Source organism: Cyclopterus lumpus, chromosome 10 (genome assembly GCF_009769545.1).
Source record: "Cyclopterus lumpus isolate fCycLum1 chromosome 10, fCycLum1.pri, whole genome shotgun sequence".
NCBI lineage: Eukaryota > Metazoa > Chordata > Actinopteri > Perciformes > Cyclopteridae > Cyclopterus > Cyclopterus lumpus.
The window spans coordinates 12,531,373-12,557,996 of NC_046975.1; the positions used below are offsets into that span (position 1 = coordinate 12,531,373).

The 26,624-nt window shown below is 41.0% G+C and overlaps 2 protein-coding genes across 6 annotated transcripts; both read left to right on the plus strand.

The window, feature by feature from the left end:
* Window positions 1–1,068: 1,068 nt before the first annotated feature.
* On the plus strand, window positions 1,069–7,375 carry etf1a (eukaryotic translation termination factor 1a). 4 transcript variants are annotated; one of them, XM_034543189.1, is made up of 11 exons: window positions 1,069–1,488; window positions 1,586–1,696; window positions 3,032–3,207; window positions 3,716–3,855; window positions 3,990–4,128; window positions 4,285–4,475; window positions 4,839–4,968; window positions 5,089–5,262; window positions 5,366–5,430; window positions 5,520–5,667; window positions 6,620–7,375. In XM_034543189.1, exons 2-11 carry the CDS (start codon window positions 1,611–1,613, stop codon window positions 6,700–6,702), a joined length of 1,332 nt encoding a protein of 443 aa, XP_034399080.1. In that variant the 5' UTR covers window positions 1,069–1,488; window positions 1,586–1,610; the 3' UTR covers window positions 6,703–7,375. The 4 variants fall into 4 exon arrangements, with proteins under 4 accessions (XP_034399080.1, XP_034399079.1, XP_034399081.1 ...); XM_034543188.1 differs by having other exon boundaries at window positions 1,075–1,227; XM_034543190.1 differs by having other exon boundaries at window positions 1,075–1,223.
* A 1,465-nt stretch (window positions 7,376–8,840) lies between these two features.
* On the plus strand, window positions 8,841–25,806 carry fbxw11a (F-box and WD repeat domain containing 11a). 2 transcript variants are annotated; one of them, XM_034543146.1, is made up of 13 exons: window positions 8,841–8,985; window positions 13,339–13,407; window positions 13,585–13,804; window positions 14,280–14,466; window positions 14,661–14,751; window positions 15,889–16,026; window positions 19,784–19,902; window positions 21,171–21,420; window positions 21,672–21,790; window positions 22,073–22,183; window positions 22,274–22,352; window positions 24,188–24,352; window positions 24,525–25,806. In XM_034543146.1, the coding sequence occupies exons 1-12, from the start codon at window positions 8,947–8,949 to the stop codon at window positions 24,347–24,349; spliced, it is 1,584 nt and encodes a 527-aa protein (XP_034399037.1). In that variant the 5' UTR covers window positions 8,841–8,946; the 3' UTR covers window positions 24,350–24,352; window positions 24,525–25,806. The 2 variants fall into 2 exon arrangements, with proteins under 2 accessions (XP_034399037.1, XP_034399036.1); XM_034543145.1 differs by having other exon boundaries at window positions 22,073–22,352.
* Window positions 25,807–26,624: the final 818 nt, after the last annotated feature.

Sequence of the window (26,624 nt, forward strand, 5' to 3'; positions counted from 1 at the left end):
TAACATCCCAAATAATTTGCAACTACATCATCAACCTCAGCAACAGCATGTAATTGCATTACTGAGTGGCCTAGCTTGAAACACCCTGCTATATTTATGTTTTCTTTTAAGTCTTCTACACCGCCAGTCACACTAATTGGACAGCTGAACTTTCTCTGGTTTGAAAGAGCACCCTTAGCAGTTTGGAAGCCACATTTCCGCAACACTTAGAATGGCCTACCCCTGCTGACATAGATATAGAAAAGAAAATGCACATATATGTAACATTCAAGACCGCTGTTGCATCACAAAATAGTGTATAGTAGGTAGGTAGGGTTTCAGTTTTGAGAAGAACATAAGACCTAATGACTAATAATATCAAAACGTGACTCCCGCTGTAATGTTTTTGTTTTACTTCAATTGTCATAAAACAGCTGGAAACTCCTTCATTTACCCACTGCTGGGTTTCTCCCATTTGACAGTTTTAAGGCTAGTGAGCGTTGGGATGAGTGTTGGTTTGTCAAAACTCAAGTAAGCAGCACGATTGTGAGAAATAAGGTGACATTATAAACATAAGGACCTGAGCAAGATAAATAAATAGTGTTTGTTACAGAATGTTTGCTTCTGTATTTTTCTGACGGGTAAAAGCTAAAGATCATAATAATCCTCAACATTGTTTTCAGACAATTCAATTCTCAAATGTATTGCGTAAGAAAGAACAAAAGACACACGTTTTTAAAGTGGCCAGCAGATGTCCCTCATCACACTAAATATGTGGAAAGCTCTCACATAATGAGTAAGCGGATGACAATGTAATACGTCGGCTATAAAGGCACCATGAAGAATTTAGCTGAAAGTACGAACTCTAATGGAAGTAGGTGAACAAAATATATATGCCAGTTTTGTACAACCTGTTAATTCAACAGAAGTCTTTGCGTTACATCACACCAACTACACACCCCATGATCCACAGCCCACCCAGCTTCAATGACGTGTATTATCTTTCGTCCAATCCTTGTTTCAGCTTTATGATTGATGTACTAGCCAAGAGCTGTTATTGGTTTCTATGTGGTTTCCAGGAAGTGAACGCCACAATTCAAACCACCTCCCACATGTGAGCCCCGTCGTTAGCACCACGCGCAGCGTGTGGAGGAGCAAAATACCGGTCGGGAAGGCAACGTCACTCCTCGGGCCACCGACTCGACGTAGCGCAGCGGACAGATAGCGGAGCGGCGTTGTCCGAGGCAGGTACCGTACCTGCTTCTTTTTTTTTTGCGGATAAACACGCAACGTCGGAAAAGCAGACCGTTGGTTTCCAGGAGAACAGGGGAAAGTAGGTCGTCTTAGATAAGAACAGGGTGGACGCTAGGGCCTGGCAGAAGTAGGCCCCTCATTCTCCGCGCGCTGTAGTGAGAGGAACAGCCCGGTTAGAGTCTTTTACTCGCGGTGAGCCCGGTTGCCAGTACTGGTCAGGTGCCTTAACGGACACCGCGCCTCTAGGTTGGAGAGGTACTGAGTCCTGCTGGTTAGGTCAAATATTATGTCCGCCTAGTGACTATCGGTGAATCTCTTCACTAGACGCATATGTTTTTCTTTTTCTTTTCAGGTGCTGAAGCGATTACAGCAGAAAGATGGCGGACGACCCCAGCGCGGCAGACAGGAACGTGGAGATATGGAAAATCAAGAAGCTGATCAAAAGTTTGGAAGCTGCCCGTGGGTAAGGGATTTGATTCAGCCCTTAGCCAATGCAGCCACGGGGCAGACTGTGCGCGGTGACGGTGTGAATGTTGACCGCCGCAACAGCTGGAGATCGGACGAGTGGGGCCGAATTTGGGAGGGGTAGCTTAGCATAGCATATCTAGCTTAGCTTATCATAGCTTCTGCTGTTAGCTGGCTAAATGCTAAACCCCTAACTGCTGTCGCATTTAGCCCTCCTGGAGGCTGGACACGTTGCGTTAAATGGAGGAATAAATGTGTCTATGTGTCAAGTGTGACATTGCAGAGAATGTTGCCATGACTCACTCAACGCGTTTAAAACGAGTAACGGTCATTGTGGCTGTGTTGCTAACGAGCCCTGCTAACAGACGTCATCTCTGGTAAGAGGCCGCCATGGGTGTCTTCTGACGAGAAAGCACGTTGATGAGAGATGAGGGCCGGCTATCTTACTGTTGCACTTACATTTTTTCGATATGCTCGTCCACAACTCCAAATGGCGTCAGCGTGGCCTTTTGTACACGTTAATTATATGACGGTGCTTCTTAATTCCCAAAAGAGTCCCATATGTTGGGTACCTCATGGCAGGCGGGCTACCAAAGAGTCAGTTGTAAAGAATCCGACTAGTTGCTTGCCAGTTCTGGACGTTGTGGCCTTCTTGAATATTCAAACACGACATCTAACTGTGGGTGTTGCTACACATACTGGTCACTTGCTCTGCCACAGCTTTCTGTCTAGTGTTGTGCAGAATCTGCTTTCCTGTGCTCCACCGCCTGCCATGTCACACACAGTTGACCGTTTGCCCCACATTCATCCAGCTGCTGCTACCTGCCTGTGTATGCAGTGTCAGCCTGTACTGGTAAGCTTTGTCTTTTGACTGGCAGTGAAAGGAGAGCGTGCGTTCAAGCGTGGAGTAGTGGGACTGATAGTCCTCGGCTTCAAGGGCAGATATTCTATTCTGTGTAACTGAAAGCCCATCCTGTTTGTCCCTCAACCTTTCAGACCTTTTCAAGGTGATATTTTGCAAGGGAAGGTTGTGTGTTTACAAAATGAAATGAGAGCGAGACACTGTTAACATGAAGGTGATAAAACAGATTCAAGTTCTAGTTCCGAATCATTTCAATTGACACGATCAGTGTTATCCATACTTTCTATAAGCAGTGTCATTGTAACATAATATGAATTACATAGTTGTGGTATGCTATTAACCTTTCCCTGGTAAATAAATTGTGTTTTATAGTGAGTTGTCAGACATTGCATCCTGTACGTCTGTGTGTACGCATGTTCCCGTCTAAGTGGTAATGTAAGCACTAACATTAAATCCTTGCTCTCTTTCTAGGAATGGCACCAGTATGATCTCACTAATCATCCCTCCCAAGGACCAGATATCTAGAGTGGCCAAGATGCTGGCTGATGAGTTTGGCACAGCTTCCAACATTAAGAGCAGAGTCAACAGACTCTCTGTACTCGGGGCCATCACCTCTGTACAACAAAGACTAAAACTCTACAACAAGGGTATGTGTTCCAATAAAAACCCAAATAAAATCCTGCTGAGTTGCATGTGAGTTACTTTTTCAGGGGCAGCTGTACAGAATTAACTACTGTCAGGACATTGAAAATCCTGTAAATTGTATAAATGTAATCGTCCAATATCTTTAGCATTTTGTCATGTGTATTATGCACCTCCATGTAGCTTCTGACCACCTAGTAAATGAAAGTACAATGTTTCTAGAATGAGATGTGATGAGTATAGCATTTAGTTGTAAAATAGGTTGCTGGTAGCATGAGAGAAGGGTGTGCATTACCTATTGGTTCAGTGCATAAATCACATAAGAAAAAAACATTCCAGGGAAAACACTTTTGACATTTTGTCACAGTATGTTGTGGGGCTTATCAGTGACATGTCTGAGAAAGCTTGACAATGCTAGCTTGCCCTCTAGAAACTGCATTGTTAATTAATCTATACGAAAAATTATATTTTTATATATATGTCTCATCTGTTCTCTGAACTTTGTCTTGCCAGTGCCACCCAATGGTTTGGTTGTCTATTGTGGCACCATTGTGACAGACGAAGGCAAGGAGAAGAAAGTAAATATTGACTTTGAGCCTTTTAAGCCAATTAACACCTCCCTTTACCTCTGCGACAACAAGTTCCACACAGAGGTAAGAGCTTTCCCTTGGTTTTTGTGTTTGCACATCATTTATTTTAGACAACGTTATCTCTCAGTATTTAAATTACACTTGTGTTCTTGCACATTCTCATCATCCAGTTTTTCCCAAACTTTCCCCTAACACAGGCATTGACAGCCCTGCTCTCCGATGACAGTAAATTTGGCTTTATTGTGATCGATGGTAGTGGGGCACTGTTTGGCACACTGCAGGGCAACACCAGAGAGGTGCTGCACAAGTTCACTGTGGACCTACCCAAGAAGCACGGTACTGACCTACAATACTCAAACACTGAACTTTTAATATTTTTTAACTAGACAGCTGGGATTAATGGACACTATATTACATATTAGTCAGTAGTAGTTTGTGACTCTTAATTTTGCCTGTAAAGATTGTGTCACTTATTCTCCATCTTTCTTTCAGGGAGAGGAGGACAGTCTGCTCTACGTTTTGCTCGTCTCAGAATGGAAAAGAGACACAACTATGTGAGAAAGGTGGCAGAGACAGCGGTCCAGCTCTTTGTATCCAACGACAAAGTTAATGTGGCAGGAATGGTCTTGGCTGGCTCTGCTGACTTCAAGACCGAGCTCAGCCAGTCGGACATGTTCGACCCTGTAAGTGTTTTTATCATTTTATAAACTATACTAATTAGGATTTTACTATGCAATGTATCAATAATGAATTGATGTGAATCTAAAACGATTCAAAAACTAGACTGTTAAACAATTTAGAATCTCAGTTCACTGAAACGGTACAAATGCACAACATGTACAAACAAGATGAATATAAAATTGAATCAAGATCTTAAGTTAAGACGACTATCTTAAACTTATATTTAAATTGTTACATGAAAAGCAGTCACATTAAGTGTGCTTCTCATTATATCATGTTATGCTTTTTGTGTGGATTACTCTATAGTGTGTTTAACCTGTGTGTGTGTGTGTGTGTGTGTGTGTGTGTGTGTGTCTGTTCTACAGAGGTTACAGGCCAAGGTTTTAAAGCTGGTGGACATCTCCTATGGAGGAGAGAATGGTTTCAACCAGGCCATTGAGCTCTCGGCAGAGGTCCTCTCTAATGTCAAGTTCATCCAGGAGAAGAAGCTTATAGGTGAGTCGTCCTACTGACGCATTGGAACAACAGTTATTAGGTGTCTCCCGTGACATATTTTTAAAAAGCAAGAGCTTTTGTTGGGGTAGAGATGTTTTTAATGGTTGTCACTCTCTATAGGACGGTACTTCGATGAGATCAGCCAGGACACGGGGAAGTACTGTTTTGGTGTGGAGGACACACTCAAAGCCCTGGAGATGGGAGCAGTGGAGATCCTCATAGTCTACGAAAACTTAGACACCATGCGTTACATTTTACGTGTACATGGGGCAGAGAGCAACGGATTAGAGAACGGTACAAAAACCACAAATATCTACCATTGATGAGAAAAGGGAATATTTTGAAAAGAAATATTATGCTGCAATGCTATGATCTTCATGTCTCCTTTGGCTTTCAGATGAGAAGACTTTGTACTTGACACCAGAGCAGGAGAAAGACAAGTCTCACTTCACAGACAAGGAGGTGAGCTCTTTAAAGACATTACAGATTATTGTGAATTAAGTTAGACACTTTACCCATAATGCGTTCCTGACTCTTGATTGTGTTTCTAGACGGGACAAGAACATGAGCTACTCGAGAGCATGCCTCTGCTGGAGTGGTTTGCTAACAACTACAAGAAATTTGGAGCTACGCTGGAGATAGTCACAGACAAGAGCCAGGAAGGGTCCCAGTTCGTCAAGGGCTTTGGAGGCATTGGGGGTGAGCACACTGTTTACAATAGGCTTTATGACAGTGGAATTGGAGACTTTGTACATAATTTTTAGAATGAATGGAGGATATGTGTAGTTCAGTTGGTATATTTTCGGTGACTTACTAAGAAGATGTGCTTTCTTTTGTAACTTGGAAAACCGACCTATAATCGGCCACATAACCGCTTAAGCTGCTCTACCAAAGTTCATTTTATGCTGAAATCAGCCACAACCAAGACATTGATAGCCAGGGCCATATGATTGCAAGAATTTCACAGGCTAATAATAATTATTGGCTTAGCTCCATGAACTCAACTCTAACATATACATAGTAGGTTATGGCCAGGACTAATCTGGTTTAAAAGATGCCACGTCGCCTTCTGTGAAAAGTAAATGTGCGTGTGTTCACAAATTAGTGGTTTAACGGATCATAAAACTCAGATTGGATAGGCACAAAAAAGAAATTTTAGCAAATATAACTTTTTGAGATCCCTGATCCCTTTTGTTGGTGGATCATACAAGGCTCGAGACAATTCTTTTTTTTTTTTACCATCTTCCCAAAAAGGATTTCAGCTGCTCTGAAGTTGTTGTAAACCATAAAAAAATTTGAAATGTTATCTTTTTCTTTTAGTCATTTATTTATTTTCTTCATAAATTATGCAGTTTTTGTGAACCGGAGTAAAATTGTGTCTAAAATGTAGAGCTTGGGTGGTAAAGTCAAATTAGTTTAACGACAGTACCTTTTCTTTAATTTTCTTTTACATTTCCTCTTAAACCTAAAAATAGTTTTGTTAGTAGTACTTACTGGTAGTACTAAGATTTCCTAAATTCTCTCGTCCAAATAGCTAAGAGGGCTTAGCTCATCCTAATACAAATTATTCCTTTAATGCTGTCACAATCTAATCAAAGATGACAAACTGGGCACTCATCATATTACCTTTTGTCATGTGTGTGGTCCTCAGGTATCTTGCGGTACAGGGTGGATTTCCAGGGCATGGAGTACCAAGGAGAGGACGATGAGTTCTTTGATTTGGATGACTACTAGGTAGTCGGGGACTGATATTTGGAGAAAAAAAGAAAATCAAAGGAATGAATGAAGAAATGAGGGAAGAAAAATGCCACCTCTCTTGCAGCAAGTGAGGGGTGCAACCGTGTTGACCATATATGACAAGACACACCTTCCAATTTACCTGTTGCATACACAAACTTGCGCATACATTTCATCTGTACACACAACAAAATGCATCACACAGGCTGAAGAGGAGTGAGATTTTCTTTCATCCAGAGAGGGGAAAAAGCCCTCCCTGAATAAATCCCTGCCTTAGAGTGCTGGTTCCTTCCCCTAGTTGGATTGGACTCGACTCATTTTGTTCATTTTTTTTTTTTCTCCTCCCCTCCATTTTGAATGAACACAACAGCAAGTTCCCAGATTCCTCGCTGCCCCTAACCTGGTCTGAAGATGAACTTTGGACTCACTTCTCATATATATAGAAAATATATTTTCCTTTCTTGCCTCATGTCCCTACCCTCTCTCTTCTCCCTTCAATGCTTTCTCTTTTTTTTTTCTTTTTTTTTCCTTTTTTGCATTTCATTTTTTTACTGGTAACTGCTGCTGTTGTATTTTATGAGAGTGGGGGATTTTTTTTACCTGGGTTTCTGTAGAGAAAGGGGGACAAAGTATTAAATTTGAACTGCTGAAAACCATTGCTACCTCCTCATCTGCTGTGGTCTCAATCTTGTGCTAAGTCTGTCCTCTTCTTGGGAAGGCAGAACTTTTCTTTTCTGACTTTTTAAATGAATTTGTTTTTATAGTCCTGCGTGAGTGATAACTATACATGACTGCTTTTTAGGGGATTTTTTTCATCATGTTTCACCTCCTTATATTGAGGTTTGATTTATTTTACTAATTAATTTTAGAAAGCAAAAGTATCAGATCTCGATTGGATCTCATTGTCTTGATATTCATTATTTTATACCTTAATATAAGGTGATGTGTTTGAAATTAACCTCAAGTTTTCAACAACCTGAGTCCCAATCACACAATTCCAGCTGTGAAATGTTTGATTGCTTTTGTAAATGAATCTGTGACACCTCTTATGATCAGAAGAAGTGAAGAAATGCATTCTTTGGTTCAATTTTAAATGTGATATGTTGGTCATCTAGAAAATTAGGTTTGGTATTTGCTTTCCTCTATTGGGTTAATAAGATGAGGATGGATTTTTATTCATTATGCTGGAAAATGTTGAAGACAGAACTACTCGAGAAGCTGTTAAAAAGTGGCTTCCTTGAATACACCAAAAACTCATTAATTCTCTCGTAAAAGATGACTACCGAAGTAAAACCGTACTAAGGGGCTTGAGTTGATGAATTATTATAGTAGCCACTGATTGTTAAGGAAGGAAACAAATGTTCCTGCACATCACAGCCTTAAAACATGCCCTGTGAAGATACAATACCAGTTCTGAGAATGAAATTTGAATATTCTAACATTAACACTTAATTGACCAGCCATGTTTCTTTAGTGTGAACTATATGCTAAAGGATGACCGAAACTGAAGTTGTGGGTGGCTTACTTTGTTGATTAATGTCTGAAATCATGCCGTGAACACCAAGTTCCCTATATTACTCAAAATAATCCTGTTTTGTCTGTGACCCACTTTGTGCAGGAGGCCTTTGGTGTAACAATCGTCCCTTTTATCCCACTCCTTATTCACTCCAGTGTGGATTTAGTAACCTATGTATGCTATTAGATGAAAATGTACTGAAACAACCCAAACCTCTTATCAAAATTGTATTTGTCCATGTTATCAAACGGCTATAGGGAAACATAACCGTGAATCCTTGCATCACTTATGTTACTGTTTTATGGAGCTGGATTTAAATGACCATTTCCTGTAATGACAACATTAAAATAGCTAACATCCTGCAGTATCTTATAGCAAAGCTATGCGGATGATTGATTTTGCCTTAGTGTATTCCACTTCAGGATGGCAACAGCATCTTCATCCATTTGCCCTTTTGTTTGGGGGAGTCACCGGGGAAGCCTTGGTAGCACGGTAAGCCAATCAATAAAAAGTAAAGCTATCAAATCACTCCCCTTTTGACAAAATCTGTCCAATCAGCGCGTTTTTTCATTGCATGGGCGTTACCATTCCCCCACCCACCCTTTTGACACTGCCCCACCAAAGCTGTGTGGTTGAGCGAAGTGAATGACGTCTCTGCATTTGCGGGCCGCCGACGCAGGGCTGGGTTTCCATTTTCAGAGCGAGTTTCGGGGGGGATCGTCAACATGGAGCCGGAGATGGAGGACAAAACGTTGGAATTGATGGTAAGATCATTTTCGTTACGGCATCCTGGACATCCGAAGTGTTCAGTATCACTCTTATAGCTGAGGGTGGAGAAGCGCCGAGGCTCGACTCGACGGCAGGAACGAAACCAGCGGCTTGTCGGGAGAGGTGGAGGAGAAAGGAGAGGGGACCAGAAAACAGAGGGAGGGCCTGAAATCATCGATACATTTTCCGCGTATTGGACCAGATTAATACCCAAGACGTTTTACTTCCACGTCTGGTACAACGTGTGTTTTCCGGGATACAACTGGTTTACAGCGGGGACATCGAAAGGCTGTGTTCGGCCGTCGGAGGGTTCTCGGGGACTCGTTCACTGCGGTGACGCTGCGCCACTTTAACTGGGCCCTGTGTGAGACTTAGCCATCCAGCTAACAGGCTACAAGGCGATGAACCACGTACATTTACGGGTATGTTATAGTATATAGTTTACGTTAAGGGACCCTACACATTCATAGTCGTGTGGATCAGTCAGATGTGTTTATTAATACAACGCGGTGTTGCTAAAATCGTTATTACGCGCTGGTTCTCTGTTTATATTTTCAAAGTGCGTAGAAGGAAGTGTATTGCTTTTTCATACCACGATTAGCGAGGTAGCAATTAGCTGAACAGCTAGCGTGCTAAAAGTGCTTGGTGTACTTGACATGCATTACCATACAAAAACAGTCAGTCCGGCAGGGTGGCAGAAGCCCTTTTGGACACCAGGAGCACGAGCTGTCACCATAATGTCGCTTTCCTAGATAGACTTGTCAGATTTGGCCAACAAGTAGCATCGTTTTCTTGTGAAATGATTAGCTTTCTTGATGAGATAGCCCGCTAGGCTAACGTTAGCTTAGTAAGAGCCAACATTAACAATACAGGGGTCAAAGTGGTCTCGAGGAAGACTCCAATTAAGATAAGGCACACAAGTGTATTGTCAATGAATTTACACCCGGGTCGTCTCGCATTCCTCCGGCACTCGTACTCCATATATGAAATACTGCACCGTTTATTTAACAAGCGAATCAATTGCCATGTTTGCTATTGACATGGCAAGTTAGGCCTAGAAAGTAACGATAATATATTAGTTTAGATTACATGGAACAGATGTCTCGAGTAAGCAGTTTGTCCCTATGTTTGTGAAAGGGTCCTATCCACAATTACTCCAGACGTTTATAGACCCGGAATAACTATCGTTGAGCGAAATGAAATTCCAGAAAAGAGTCAATTTAGTAATGGCGACAGAAGACCGACAGACAAGAAATAAAATGATACAATGTAATAGATACGTTGCTTTCCACATCTTCTTATAGTGATCTTGTTGCATCTAAAGTTCAAATACATTCTTAAAGCAGGCTCTTGAGTACATTTCTGTTTTCAGGCTTTCTGTCACAGAATAGGGAAATATATTACTAGTGTTGATATAAAAGTAATATATCTGACAAGACTGCATGTAGCCTACATAAATAATGAGATCATACATCACCTCTCTTTTGCCTCCATGTGAAGGAAATATCCATTTGTGAAGGGTGTCGGGATTATAATCTTTCAGGGCTACAACACTTTTTGAATTGTGTCTGGTTGTGTCTGTATTTATTTTTTGTATCTAATTTTATTTTTTTGTCCCAGTGTTATTCACTTACCACTCATGAGAGTGGGGATGGCAGAACAGTGGGTGGGCTTTCTGTCAAAACAAGAGTGACAATATTGACAATTACTCCCATTGCCCCTCCCTCTCCTCTACCCCCCCACCCAGTTCATGTCTAATAATGCTCCTGTGTGTATGTTTATCAGTCTATATTGTGTGTGAAGGAGTGTGTGTTCCTGCCCTCACTGTGCCAATGTGTGTGTAGCTCTAATACTGGTTTTTCCCCTTACTATCCCCCACCTCCTCCCCTCTTCTCTCCTCACCTTTTGATGGTTACACACCTACCTCCTCTCAATTTCAAAACAAACCTTTATTTATTTAATTATTTTTCCCAACACTTTCCCGCACTCCACTTGTTCTGTTCCTCACCAAATTCCTCACCACTTCCATCCATAAACATATTCATTGATCCATCCATTCACTCATCTCCTTTGGTTTCCTCCTCCCAACTTCCCTCATCAACTTCCCTCTTTTCCTTTTCTTCCCATCTCTGGTCTCTTGCTCTTCCCTTTCTCTCCCTCCCTCACCCTGTCCACTACGTTCTCCTCCTCCCTTCCTCTCTCTTTCACACAGTGCTCTGTGCCTCGCTCTCTCTGGCTGGGCTGCTCCTCGGTGGCTGAGAGTTTGTGTGCACTCAGGTGCCTGCAGAGCATCCCCTCCACCCGGGCTCACTACCAGGTTCTGCCTCTCTCCTCTTAATTCTGCTGCTCCTCCTCCTCCTCTCCCTACCCTTCCTTCCTTGCCATCTACTCACCCTTCACTTTTCTTTGCCCACTCCACATGACTCCTCATACCACCTTGGTGCAGACGGCGCCCACTCACCCTCCTACCTCCTCACCATCCGTTGTCCTTTCCTCTCTGTTTGAAGCACACTACTCTCAGGTTCTTCTCTGGTGTGTCCTAAAACTCTCTCTGCTTGACACAGTATTTCTAGCTTTATAGACTGTAATTTAATTCCTTTATAATCATGTCAAATCAGTTATTGCATCTAAATTAGGACCCAGAATGCTTAAACGGTGATTGTGCCATGGAATGAAAAACTTTTACAATCAGTTTGACAAGTAGACTATTACCAAAGTAATCTGATGTGAGTGGAGAATGGACTCTGTGGGTACCAGAGAATAACCCCACAATGAGGAGTAGCATTTTCTCGCCTTCTACCTGGAGATGTGAGGGCCGAGGTGGGGGTGGGGGGGGTGGGGGGGTCTTCCTTCAAGCTCTGAGAGGCTACATGCTTGCTTGCCTGCCTGCCTGGCCAAACCTGGTCTGTCTGTTTTTTTTCTCCTTCCTTCTCTTCTTCTGCTCTGCATGATCATAAACACCAGCAAGCCCATTCTGGCTTCTTGTCCTGTCTGCCTTGGTCTTGGTACTTGACCGTTTGTGTGGTTGTTAGGGCCAACCACTGATGTTCTCTGTTGGTTTTCCAAGTAGCAGAAGCACAAAGTTAAATCGATAACTACACTGATAAAAACGTATAATAGTTTGGGGTGTTACTTTTGAAAGAATAATCAGGTAAATAGTATTCCTGTTTTTAAGATGGGCCCCAGATTCATGGCATCCCTTGGGTTTCCAAAGAAGCACAGACTAGTAAAATAAATACACATGCCTCTAGTTTCGCTTTTTACCTGTTTTCAAAGACTTTGACCTAAGCTCAGTCATCACCTACACAGATATGTCTTGGAGAGCCTTGACCCTCTCCCAGGGACATGTCCCATTTCCCCTAATATGCAAAGGATATATATATATATATATATATATATATATATATATATATATATATATATACATTTATTTTTTTAACTTAAGAGTGCACCTGCAAATATTAGCAATTATGTATCCGTCCCATTCTGATGTGTTTCATATATAGACGTGCTCTTCCTGCTCATTTCTGGAGGGTTTGCAGTGTATCCTTTGTCTTTGTACTTCAATATGAATATGTTCGTTTGAGGAAATATTGTGCAGTCATGTTGGTTCAAGGTGGCCTCTTAACATCCGGTGTATCTGCAGTCGCAACAAAAACAATACACATGAAGCCCCCCGAGATCATAGCAGGTCTCCTTGTTGGTTGAATTTGCTGCCTTATTATCCATGACTCGCAGAGAAGTGTGTATGCTATGAAGAACCTGCTCTTTGTCATTTATTCACAAGTTATTATGTATTAAGTCTTAAGAGTCAGGTTAAATGGTCAGCATCTCACTCTATTACTGTCAATAAGTGATGTTTGCCATGATGCTGCTGTTATTGTGTTAAGTCTCTAGCTACTTTGTAATGCACTTGTAAGGGACCTAAGTGATGCTAGAAATGGGCGAGATCCGGTTACCTCCCCCTTTTTGTTTTGTTTTTTTCTATCTTGTGTATATGCTATAAGACGACTATCTGATTTTAGTTGCATTACTGTCATGCCTGAGCTGCTGCCAGTGACATACCAAAGATGCTGCAGTTTAATTTCCTGTCCAGACTACTTAGCCCACATCACAGACAAGCAAGCAAATATATTTCATTTTGTTGCAGTGCTTAGTTTTTCACTTCATATGTGTGTGTGTATATGCACGGTTGTTTGTGCGTGCACACCCTTCCTTGGCTGTGTTTGTGGCACTCTTGTGTCCAGCGCTGTCCACACCGCTTCCCTGGCTCTTACAGTGCCTTAACACAGATGTAAAGAGGATAAAACTAACCCACACTTTGTCTTTGTTTTGTCCTTTTTCTACAGAACACTTCAGGGATGGAGTCACAGAACCTCGTTGACGATCTATCGCCAAAGAAGAACACAGTTCTCAAGGTGTGTGTGTGTGCGGATCTGTTTTTATGTGTTCCCATGACCACAGCTTGGTGAAAAGTGAAGGTCTGCCGCTCAGCATATTCATATTTACACCATCTGAAAGTAAAACCAATTGTACCGATATTGTTTTTATTTTACTGGATTCAAACTCAAACCGTATTTTTTTTACATTTGCAGCTTACTAATGGTCCTGTTGTGGGGTCCCGCAAGCGCCCGTCAGAGGGGAACTACGAGAAGGAGAAGGAACACTGCATCGCCCTTTTTGACCAGTGGTCGGAGGCCGACCAAGTGGAGTTTGTCGAGCGCCTGATCTCCCGTATGTGCCACTACCAGCACGGCCATATCAACTCCTACCTCAAACCCATGCTGCAGAGGGACTTCATCACTGCGCTGCCAGGTACATATATAGATTTAGTAGCAACCACTCCAGTGGGAGCTCCATCTTCCTTGAATGCAGTGTACAGTTAGGCACATATAAGAGTCATCATTAAAAAAAATGTATAGCTTTCCTTGACGAATGCCCTAAATTTATCAAAAGAGAAGATTATTTAAAATTTTTCATTTACGTCCTGCTGCATGAGGACAATAATTGTAGTAAATTAGGCCTCCTAATGAACACAACAACAAAAAAGCTGAAACTACAGAAAGTTTGCACTCCAGATGACATTCCTAAAATTTCCAACCAAGTTTTTGTATTGTTGATTTTCTTTATTTGTTTTTTGGCAAACCTTTGAATTGAATACCAATAAACACAGATTACATTTGAAAATAATGAACCCCAAGTTTCGGCTGAACCGACCAGATGAAATACTGGTATAAATAAATAATTTTGCAGCAAATACTCGCTCAGCCTCTTTTCTTCCCCCCTTAAGCCCAAGGCTTGGATCACATAGCGGAGAACATCCTGTCTTTCCTGGATGCACGCTCGCTGTGCTCGGCAGAGCTGGTGTGTAAGGAGTGGCAGAGGGTCATCTCTGAGGGTATGTTGTGGAAGAAGCTCATCGAACGCATGGTCCGCACTGACCCGCTTTGGAAAGGCCTGTCTGAGAGACACCAGTGGTGAGAATGGACAGTAGACCCTTCTACACACACACACACACACACACACACACACACACACACAGGCTTTGCAATCCTGCGGTATTTAATTTAGGATAAAGGAAAGGAAGAGAAGTTTTGTATTGAGTGTGTGTTGTAGATGAAAAAATCCCAGCGTTAACAAGGCAGTTGTCATTTCTTTTCTCTTACCCTAGGGAGAAATATTTGTTCAAGAACCGCACGTCAGAAGTCCCACCCAACTCCTACTATCACTCCCTTTATCCCAAGATCATCCAAGACATAGAGGTAAGAGATAAAGCTTTCAGATGAATCTTTGAAAGTACATCATCCTATTTTATATGTGTTGCGGCTAAACCGGCCCGTTAATACAGTCGCGTGCCCCACTGCTGAAAAGGGGAGACTTTAAAGGCTTTATTACAATTATTCATAAGAATAATGTCAACATAATGAGCCTTTGAACTATTCGGTACCACCTTAACTACGGATATAATTTGTATTGTGATATTAAAGATATGTTCAAATATTTTAAATAAACTGTATTGCTTGAAACAAGCCTAAAGTCAGGGGGAAACAAAATGTGTGTGGTCTGAGTTTGTCGCACCACAGAAAAATGTGTTCTTAGCCACCAGATGGCCATTACACCACTGCTAGCTCGCAAACTGGAGGCAGTAGTGGTGCAATGGATCATAAATCTCAAGGATCGGATCACGGATTTGATCGCCTCAAAAGAAAAATGGGAGCAAATATAACTTATGTTATATTTCTTTGCCGCCGATACAAATCTCGTTGTTTGAATATAGCAGCTCGTCTACAAGGCTCCATTACATTTTTTACAACCTCCAAAAATGACATTGACATGGTTAGCAATAATGATTTTTATTTGAAATATTAATTTTGTTCTTCAAATTTTGCTTTCATCAAAGAATGCTCCATTTGCAGCAGTTGTATAGCTTCTCTCACTAGCATAACTGTTTTCAGCTGTGCTAACATAATTGCACAATGGTTTTCAAGGGTATTCTAATCATCCATTAGTCTTCTAAGAACACAATGTACCATTAGAACACTGGAGTGATAGTTGCTTAGAAACAAATCCCATATTTGACTTTCCCCGGACTTCAGAGGTTCTATTTCAAAGTATAGTTTCTCAACTATAAATCATGGATTGATTAATTTGGACTCATTTTAAACTAACATGTTATGTTTCTTTTTTTTTGGCCGTGAAAAAAAAGATTGATTACAGCTATTTAATAGCATTGAGTTACTTTTCTTGGTGTTGGTGTTCTAATCACAATAATCTCATGGCCAATTTCATGGTTTGAACACGTTGTGTATTTGTCTCCATCTTCTCTGCCTTCTCAACTATAGAGCTTCTCTTTCTCTCTAATGGTTGCCTTTTTTTTGTCTTTCTAATTTTTTCTCCAGACTATTGAGGCAAATTGGCGATGTGGCAGACACAACTTGCAGAGGATTCAGTGTCGCTCAGAAAATAGTAAAGGGGTTTACTGTCTCCAGTACGACGATGACAAGATCATCAGTGGCCTTAGGGACAATTCCATCAAGGTGTGTATTGAACATCGAGGACAATCTGAAATCCACAGGATTATGACATTACCCATTTTATTGTTCTCACTGTGCCACACATTGACTCTTCTGTCCATCCAATGATAGCACCCTTTTTGTACAACAGAGCAGCAGGCAGGGTTTTCCACGAGGTTTACCACAACAAAGCCAAAATGTTGTGGTATTTGGTACGTTCTAATGCACTTTTCCATCATATACACTGACTCTAATTAATGCATATGTTAATGAGCCAGCTTACCTGATTGCAATCAATGCAATTCTTCGGGCCTGTGTCCATAGAGGGTCTTTTTCTGGCCGAAATCGCTTTATGTTTCTATCACAATATCTTGATAACATTTCACTACTCTTATGCTGCGTTCACACCAGAAGCGTTGCGAATATTTCCAACGCTTTACTCACGTGAGTTTACTCGCTCGACTATTTGTGGTTTATTCGCTTCATTCCGGGGGAGAGGGGGCGTGGTTTATCTCTGTGACTTTACTCCGTGGAAACGGTTATCATTTCCGCCATCCACCATGGAAGAAATATCCACCATTTCTGCTTTATACAAACGTAACATCAAACGCCCTCATGTTTGGGTTCATATCATCACCCGTAGGCTCACACAGCTCAGTAACTTTCACCGACTCCGTCTGAATGACTGCCGCTTCCAGCGCTACGAGAGTAGCAGCAGCAGCCAGTTAGATTCACCAACGACACGACGTCGGTGATGACGGGCGGAGCATGTCAACACTGATTGGCTTTCACAACTCGGCGTCGTGCGAATTTTTCGCCAAAGTTGAAATGTTTAAACTTTTGCCGAAAGTTTGTGTGATAGACCAGCATTGTCCCGTTGCTTTTTAAAAAAAAGTATCTTATCTATTTATTTGGGTTGCTATCTATTTATTTGAAATTGTTCACCATGAGCACCAACCTGAGGATGGTTGCTTCATACTTTGTGGATGAGCTCAATCTGACAGCCGTAACAATCTTTTGGAGATTAAAAAATTAAGGGGAAAAAAACTAATAGACACAGGCCCTTACTGTGTTTGGTCATCAATTACTTTTTCTAATATTTGTCCAACATTGAAGACAACTCTCTTCTCTGCAAGGGTACAACCTTAGCTGAGCAAGTATGCGCATACTAATGTTGCACGGTGTATCGATACTAAAAAGGTACCATAAATAGCGCGCGTTCAGAGCGCGCTCTCTGTTCCGCTCCCTGTCATGCTGCCTGCAGGCATTGACTGCAAGGGGGCGGGGCTGCCCAGGGCTCACACACGCAGGGGAGACATGGCATCAAGTGCCGGAGCTTTTGCCGACCGTCCTTGGCTTTTTAGAAAAAAAGATGTCAGAAGTGAAATGTGGAAGTACTTTGGCTACATTGCAGGCAGTGAAGGAAAGCCCACTGACACATACACAGACCCGTCTGCAAAACTTGTTTCAAAGCCACACATACCAAGGGGTCAACACACATCTGTAAAATTAGGTAACTCTAGAATTGCTCATACTTATGGAAGGAACTATGTAGTCTTCTGGTCAGATACGGACAGTCCGTGTATAATCAATGCTATGATGGGACCATTTAGTTTTCATTAATATCTTGCTGTAGGCTAATATTAATATTAATGCCATTTGTTAAGTGTTCAAAAAGCTGGGGAGGAACAAGCTGGTACAAAAGGGAACCATACAGATGTTTTATTTATTACTATTATAGATAAATGTGGTGTGGTATTGTATCGAATTCTGGTATCGTAAGTATCGGGTATCATGATATTTATGGCAGGTATCAGATCAAAGTTATAATTTTGGTATCGTGACAACCCTAGCGCAGACACATTAATATGGACCATGTGGCGCGGAACGGATACAGACGGATCTCCATAATCATGATTTTAACATGTTATTGCTTCATTGGCAACTGCATCTTTCCACATTCCTCCCACACAAGATACCAACGATGACGATAACCTCCTTACAAAATTTGGTCCACAACTAAGTCAATCCTTTTTAAGGGCAGAGTAGTCTCAACCTCGGCTTTGATCAACATTATTGCCAGATTTCATGATTTGTGAAAAAAATAAAAATACCACAAGTTTAAACTCTGTAAGCGGCAACTGCAAAGTCCATTAATTATTGATTTGAACTGATGCGTTCATTTTTTTTTATATATACGTCATGACTATTAGTTTGGTTAAATTCACTTTGTTTACAGAGCCCGGCTGTGTATGAACACAATACATTGTAGATAGATAGATAGATAGATAGATAAGTACTTTATTGATCCCCTAAGGGAAATTTAGGATCCAAGTAGCTCCAAACAACACACAAACAAATATACACATACACACTATTAAACTTTTTAAAAAGATTGTCCAAAAAAAACAATTAAAACACACATTACTAGGAGTCCAGGCTGGGGGTGGAGGAGGAAGAGGTGGGCAGGGGGGGAGGGTCGTTGTGCAGAGGGCCAACATAGTCAGTGAAAAAGTGTCAGTGTAAACAGTGAGTAAGTAAGTAAGTTGGGGCTGTGCAAAAGGCTAACATAGCCAGTAAACATTGTTCCTAGTGAACTTTCTAGTGAGGTACCTTTGATTGACAGATTGTATTTATTGTACAGTTGTATGGCTCTGGGGATGAATGATTTACACAGTCTATCAGTTCTGCATGGCAGCGAGCGCAGTCTCCAGCTGATCAGACTCTTCTGTCGAGTGATGGTACCGTAGAGTGGATGGCTTTCATTGTCCATGATGGTGAGCAGTTTGGTGAGGGTCCTTTTGTCGGCGACTGAAGTGATGCACTCCAGTTCAGCACCAACCGCAGAGCCAGCTTTCTTCACCAGCCTATCCAGTCGCCCTGCATCCTTCTTCTTAGTGCTTCCTCCCCAGCACACCACCGTGTAGAAGAGGACGCTGGCGACGACAGACTGGTAAAACATCCCGAGGAGTTTGCTGCAGACATTGAATGACCGCAGCCTCCTCAGAAAGTACAGCCGGCTCTGCCCTTTCTTGTAGATTGCGTCCGTGTTGGCAGACCAGTCCAGTTTATTGTCCAGAATTACCCCAAGGTACTTGTATGTGCCTACCACCTCCACATTGACCCCCTCAATGGAGACTGGTAGCATAGTGGGTTGTTGCATTGTCCTCCTGACGGCTAGCGGGCCAGGAAGAGGTATTTGCTGAATTTGACAAAAAGTGTATTAAATTAGAATCACAGATTTGTAAAACTCTGTCCTTTAACATCGTGGACAAAAAAAGTCTTAAAACAACCACTGCGTGCGTGTGCCCCTACCTGGTTTTGTGTATTTATGAATTCAATCTTCTCCTCTGACTCGGTATGGCTTATTGTCTATGGTGCTGAGCTAAACCAGCAGACAATGAGACATAACACAAGTGAATTACAGGATAAAAGGGCTCAGCTCCAAACCAGTTGTGTGTTCCACTTTTCTGTCTGGCCTGACGGAGGAGGAGGAGGAGGAGGAGGAGGAGAGAGGGAGGTGAAGAGCATTTATCGTCTTATTGTCCTGGAGGCTGACGCACACCCAGGCGCGAGCTGATTGGCTCGGAGTGTACACACTCGGCAGTGGGGAAATTAGGCATGAACACTGCTGTGAGAATGGGCCATTCTTAGCATGACCCAAATCTGCAACCTTTTCGCAATCACTAATTTTTCCTCTTTTTCTGTCTCCTCCTCTATCTCCCTCCGCATCACTCGTCTTTCTCCCTTCTCTTCCTACTCCTGTCCTTTCTCATGATAGATCTGGGATAAGCAGTCTCTGGAGTGTCTGAAGATACTGACCGGTCACACAGGATCAGTGTTGTGTCTTCAGTATGATGAGAGGGTCATCGTCACCGGGTCCTCTGACTCAACTGTCAGGTACAGCACACGTATAGTTAGTTCCAGAGGGAACACGCTGTATATTGGAACAGGACCGGGGAATAGTGTTGGCAAGAGTAAAAAAATATTCAAATCACTGAAGTACCACTGTTACTCTGTTAATTGGGCTGACGGTTAGGACGGTTTACGGGGATTACTGCACAACTATGACTGATCAGTTTATCTATAGTATCCAACTTATTTTCAGCAGAAACAAACTGTTCATCCATTCTTAACTTAGGCAATATAAGGACACAAAAAGTAGACAGGCATTTATATGAATTAGATTTATAAATCTCATGTATTATTATAAAAACGATATAATAATCAAGTTATAAGTCAAAACTAATACATATTTTCTATTGTATTTATTATCCACTGGTAATATTAGTAAAGTAATAAATTAACATCAATATTAGTGGCGAAGGTGTTTATTTTCAAACTAGAACATGAAACACAAATGTGTTTTTGCAACACCGGTTATCTAACCGAAAAGAACACTTCACAGTGGAGATCAGGTTAGATGAGATAAGATTAATCTCTATAAACTGATTCCTGCATTCATATGCATGTTGTCTCAACTCATTCTTGCTTCTCGAGTTGCTAATTGCACTGGAACAGTAAACATCTGGCTCCAGAGCCCATATTCTATTAAATACAATTGAACAAAGGGACAGATTTAGTATGCCATAAAATTTCTTTAAAGAAGTAATAGTAACAATGTTTCTCACAAGAGTTTGTGAGACTGGTGGGTGTACCCCCGGAAGAAGATTTTCAAGATGTTTAAGTTAAAAAGTCTCGTGCACATTGAGAGGAAATTTCAGAAATTAGATATATTAAAATCTTTGTGCTCTTGTAAACAATGTTATGCTGTGGTGCAGTTCAGACAGTATGTGTGAACTCTTGTTACTCTTCATTGTAAAACTAATAAACATAATCCTGTCTCCATTGTTTCCTTTCCCATTGCATTTCTTTTTTCCACTCTATCTTTAACCTTCTTTTCTTTCATATTGGCCACTCTGTTCTCATCCATTTCGTCTTTCCTACTACACCTTCCTCCTATCATTTTCCACTTTATTCTCCCCTTTTGTTATTTCTTCCATTTTTCTCACACCTCTCTCAATCCACATGCTCATTTTTCCTTCATGCCTTTTCTTTTATTCTCGCCGTCACATCGCCCCCCCCCCATCATTCAATTCATCGTCAATTCTCCATACTTCTGTTTCCTCTTCCTCCATCCTTCTCCTTCTACACCTCATCCTCTGTAGGGTGTGGGAGGTGACCACAGGTGAGGTTCTGAACACACTGATCCACCACAACGAGGCAGTTCTTCATCTACGCTTCGCCAATGGACTGATGGTCACATGCTCCAAGGACCGCTCAATTGCTGTCTGGGACATGGCCTCTCCTACTGACATCAGCCTACGTCGTGTCCTTGTGGGACACCGGGCTGCTGTCAATGTGGTCGATTTTGATGACAAATACATTGTGTCCGCCTCAGGGGACCGTACCATAAAGGTAACGAGAGCTGAGGGGGTGGTTTTTAGAGTAACATTTTTTTCTGATGGTTGCTGCAGGGCATTTTTTATGTTTAGAGTTTTCTATGATAAACCTTACAGTTTAATCCGTTCAACTAAGATCCTTTCAAACTAAAAATGTTGTTTGAAACCTGCCAAGTGGTTTCAAAGTGGTTGTTTGGTCAAATATACTCATCTGCATAAATCCAGTCCATTATTTCACAATGCCTCCTATGTTGCCCCTTGTTGTAGGTATGGAGCACCAGCACCTGTGAGTTTGTGCGCACACTAAATGGTCACAAGAGGGGCATTGCCTGTCTACAGTACAGAGATCGTCTGGTGGTCAGCGGCTCATCTGACAACACAATCCGGTATGTGTGTGAGATGAGTAGTATGAGTGTGTGTAGTATTTATATTTAACATGTCCATTGTTAAGCTTCAAACAAAACTGTTTATGTGACAATGATCTAAATGTATTAATATGATTGACAATTTATTTTTTATGCAAGTAAGACCGGTTGGTCGAAATTCCTAATTTCTAAGATTAAATTTAAGCAAAGAAAATCATGTACTCCAATGTCATTGTTTCAAATATTTCTACAGTGTAGGAACATTATTTTGCCTTGTGTGTCTAAAGGCTTCTCTTTCTCTAGGTTATGGGACATAGAGTGTGGGGCATGTTTGCGAGTGCTGGAAGGTCACGAAGAGCTGGTGCGTTGCATTCGCTTTGACAATAAAAGGATTGTCAGTGGTGCCTATGACGGGTCAGTTTCTCACACACACACACACACACAGCTTTGTACATGGAGACACATTTTGTTTCTGATGGTGTCGACTCGTATTTCTCTCTGCAGCAAGATCAAGGTGTGGGACCTGCAGGCAGCCCTGGACCCAAGAGCCCCAGCCAGCACATTATGTCTGCGCACTCTAGTGGTGAGTACTTTATGAGTTAGCCTGTGGCAACATGGCTGACGGAATTCATGCACAATTGTCTTAAACTGCAGTTTCTTAAGGGCTGCTACAATTATTCCATGTAATCGATGACTGAAAATGCATCAACATAATATTTGTAACGTTTCAGTTTTTAAAAAACAACGTATTTTGTCCTTGTACCTGCCAAATACAACCATACAATTGTCTGAGTGTTTTTTTCTTATTTTTTTACCGTAAAGAGTTGGTATAGTATGTCAAAATATAGTTTGTCAAAAGAAGTGATGAATATGCCAGTCATGAAAAGGTGAATACAAGGATTGGGTGTCATAACAAACTCATAGTATAGAATGCCGTAACAATCCCAAAGTAAAGCAGCATGCAATATAAAAAGTAATATGGTATGCCATTTAAAAAGTCATGAAAATCATAGAATAGTATAACATAAAGTCATAGTACAATATAGCATTAACAAGTCAAAGAAAGTAATCGTATACCATATAAAAGTAATAAAAACATCATAGCATAGAATGTCATAGAGTAGTCATTTTAAATTATTATAGTTTGCCAAAAAAAGTAATGTTATAGTATGTCATTTAAACATTGTAGTATAGCATGCCATAAAGAAACGAAGTTAAGTATATAATTGAAACATCGAAGTATAGTATGAGATAAATAAAGGCATAGTTAGTGAAAAAAAACTCACAGCACAGTATGCTGTAAAGTCAGTGTGTCATTAAAGTCAAAGTGGTTGTATATAATTCCATAAAAAAAGTAATGGTATAGTGTCATAAAAAAGCATTGTGTACTATGTAATTCACAGTAACAGTATATCATAGAAAAGCTCATCAAAAAGGCAGTAGTATTTTATGAAAAACATGTTATCGTATATCAAACAAATAGTACATCTCATTAACATGGTGTAAGCACAGCACATAATGACATAAGTCAGTGTAGTATTTCAATAAAAAATAAAAGATTGTGGGTTAGTAGGTCCGTCTTTCAATCAAGGGGTTGGTGGTTCAATCCCTGCGCTAGTCGATGTGTCCTTGAGCAAGACACTTAACCCTGAATTGTTCCCTGTAGCTGTTCTACAGTGTATGAATGTAACATGATTGTAAGTCGCTTTGGATAAAAGCGTCACCTAAATGACATGTAATAATAATAATAAAAAAGTCATAGTATTTTAGGCCATGACCAGAAAACTTATTATGCCATGTCAAAGCCATAGTTTAATATATCCTAAAACCTTTATTTATTTATTTATTTATTATAAAGTCATAGTGAGGTATGCTATTGATTAACTTTTTTGAGAATCATTCAAGAGCAGACAACTCCATTGGTGTATTTTAGGGACAATTGGCTAAAACAGATTATTTCCAATACAATAGCCCTGCATTAAACTGTGTAGGGAGTTGTGGATTTAAGTTTATTATCAATGGTCTTGTTTTTTAATTATAATTCATTATACAGAGATGAGCTTCCAATATTTTGTCTACCCTCATTGAGCTAAATGGAGTAGACGGCATATTCAAAACGTATCCATAAATGGCATCTGATGGCTGCTATTATGGCTTCAGAATGTCCTTTCATATCAATCTGCATTTCCAACCTTAAAGGATTTATTTCTGCTTTAAACACACTGAACAGTTATGTTCTAATACCAAATCTAACACTCTCAAATGTATGTATACACTCGTAGGTTAACCTGCGACTATGTTTCCTCTGTGGCATGATTAACGTCATGTTAACAGGTGTTTTGAGTCTGTGGTCTGCTTGTATCAATAGTATAACATAACATTATGTTAGTGTAACATAATGTTGTAATGTGTTTTCAGGAGCACTCTGGCCGCGTGTTTCGTCTCCAGTTTGATGAGTTTCAGATCATCAGCAGTTCTCACGACGACACCATTCTGATCTGGGACTTCCTGAACGTCTCGACCAATGGCCAGTCAGAGGGACGGTCTCCCTCCCGCACCTACACTTACATTTCTAGATAGCAGGTACAAAGACCACACCCATTAACACTTAGCTGATTAGACCCTTGTTAAAATCCTCCCTGCATCACAAATGAGGATGTGTATGTGTGCATAGTTAGAGAATCATATTTAGCCAGTATGTTGACGCCTGCTGAGCAGACACTGGTGTGATTGTAGACTCTGTACTACCCTTCAGGTGGCGCCATCCACCGCACCCGTTCTCGGAGGAGCCCTGGGCTGATTGGCTGATCGGTGCGTCCGTCATGGAAAAGAGCCCATCTCTTCTCCTTCCTCCTCGTCATCTCTCTGTCCACCTCCCCCCCTGCTGCCGCCACATCCACCTCCTCGTCTGTTCAGACGGGCCTTGAGCTTGTTCCCATTGCCTGCCAGTACTGTGACATGCACACACACACACACCGGTCAACACCGGTAAGGATTCCCTACTACAGAACCAACTCAACTCTCCAAAGAAGTTCACCTTGTACTACTAATTTATGTTTTGTAAAGTACACTAATGACAGTATTAACTTAGACCTTATATAAGTCACAAGCTCCCTTTTTGTCCCCTTGATACAAACTTAAAGCAGCTTTTGCTCCATATATATGTATGTGGGTGTATGTATGTGTAAAATATATATATATATATTTTACACAAACTTAAACACGCATACAGTGGCACAGTTGGACAGAGGATGACTGGAGCTGTGATGCGGGAGACAGAGACTCTTTACTCAGCTCTAGGAAAGGAGGGAAGGATTGGAGATGGAGGGAGTGAACGAGGGAGAAATGAGTCCGGATGACTTCCCTGCTCCCTCTCACTCCCTCACACTCCTCCCTGTCTCTCTCCCCAGCCCCTTCCCCCCAGCCCTGACCCCCAGAGATGCACACTCGCTTGGAGTATGGGGGCGCACACACTCAAGTTTGTGAGTGTGTGTGTTTGTGTATGTGGACTTGTGAAACGGCAGAACGAGCAGAAGCGTCAAACAGACAGACATGCATGTGAGGTTGCCTTGGATACAGCATCCTGGTAGACCTTTGCTTTTTTTCTCTTTAACTCTTACTTTCTTACTGTTTTTTATTACTGTTATTTTCTCATTTTATTTGCGTATTTTGGTTCTTAGTACAAAAATCATACTAAGCGTAGTCCTCTTTCTATTTCCCCCTCTTTCTCTCTCTCTCTCTCTCTCTCTCTCTCTCTCTCTCTCTCTCTCTCTCTTACTGCCTTTTCCTCATTCTTTCTTCTAACTTCGACCGATGTTCATCTGTCCCTTTCACTCCATCTTTCTCTCCCCATCATCTACGTGCTTGCTTTGGTTATGAGAGAAGCTGGAACTCAAGAGCTCAAATTTAGCTGTAAACGGAGTTGTCTTGTCAAAAATTGTGTTGTATATTAAAAATGATTTTTTAAAGAAGAAAATGACCTTATTGTGAATAAAGTACTTGACAGTGGTGGAGTGTTGAGCCAACTGTAACATGAATGAGTCTGATTGTCTGTCCTTGTCTGTGTGCATGTGTGCATGTGTGGGTGGGTTTGTATTGGTATCTAACATGTAGATAATACACTCGGTAGGCCTTAAGTTTGTTCCTTTTGTACTTCTGACAAACATAAGGGAAACAGTGGCTGTGTCCACTGACAAAGAATGTATTTGTAATGTTTGGATTTCCTGACTTTTCTCAAAACACTTCAAGTTCTAGCTATGAGATATTTCTGGAGATTACAGCAACTTGTGGTCTTCCTGAGTTTTCTCAGTTGGCCAACTCAACAATCTCAACAGGTTATGTCTGAAAGGGTCATTAAAGATTCATAGTATAGCATGTCGGAAAAAGTAATGAAAGGGTCGTCGTCGTTTGTCAAATACGCCATGAAAAGAATCATCGAATAGCACGTTGAAAAAAGTTGTTAAAATGTTGTGTACTTTGTTGGAAAAACTGTTCTGGAATAGTATGTCCAAAAGAGCCATGTCGAAAAAGTTATTGTATATTAGAAATCAGAATGTAATGTCATAGAAAAGTCAGTGTTGTATGACATGTAATGTCATAGATATAGTTAAAATATGTCACAAACAAATCATACAAAGTTCCTATGGTATGACAAACATTTCAATATGTCTTTTAAAAGTCATAACAAGACAGGTATAGTACGTAACAAAATTACATATTATAGTATGTCATACAAAATCATTGTATAGTATGTGTTGAAAAGATTTCTTAAAAAGGCATACCATAGTATCTCATTAAAAAGGTTTTATAAAAGGCAATACAAGTTTATTTATATAGCATATTTCAAAAAGAGAAA

Excerpts from the sequence above, each read along its gene's own strand:
- fbxw11a (XM_034543145.1), top strand. The coding sequence starts at position 8,947 with ATGGAGCCGGAGATGGAGGACAAAACGTTGGAATTGATG. Across the intron at positions 8,986-13,338 it reads ACAAAACGTTGGAATTGATG|AACACTTCAGGGATGGAGTC; the intron begins GTAAGATCATTT and ends CTTTTTCTACAG. Across the intron at positions 21,421-21,671 it reads CAGGGGACCGTACCATAAAG|GTATGGAGCACCAGCACCTG; the intron begins GTAACGAGAGCT and ends CCCTTGTTGTAG.
- etf1a (XM_034543189.1), top strand. The coding sequence starts at position 1,611 with ATGGCGGACGACCCCAGCGCGGCAGACAGGAACGTGGAGATATGGAAA. Across the intron at positions 5,431-5,519 it reads CTCACTTCACAGACAAGGAG|ACGGGACAAGAACATGAGCT; the intron begins GTGAGCTCTTTA and ends TTGTGTTTCTAG. Across the intron at positions 5,668-6,619 it reads GGGCTTTGGAGGCATTGGGG|GTATCTTGCGGTACAGGGTG; the intron begins GTGAGCACACTG and ends TGTGGTCCTCAG.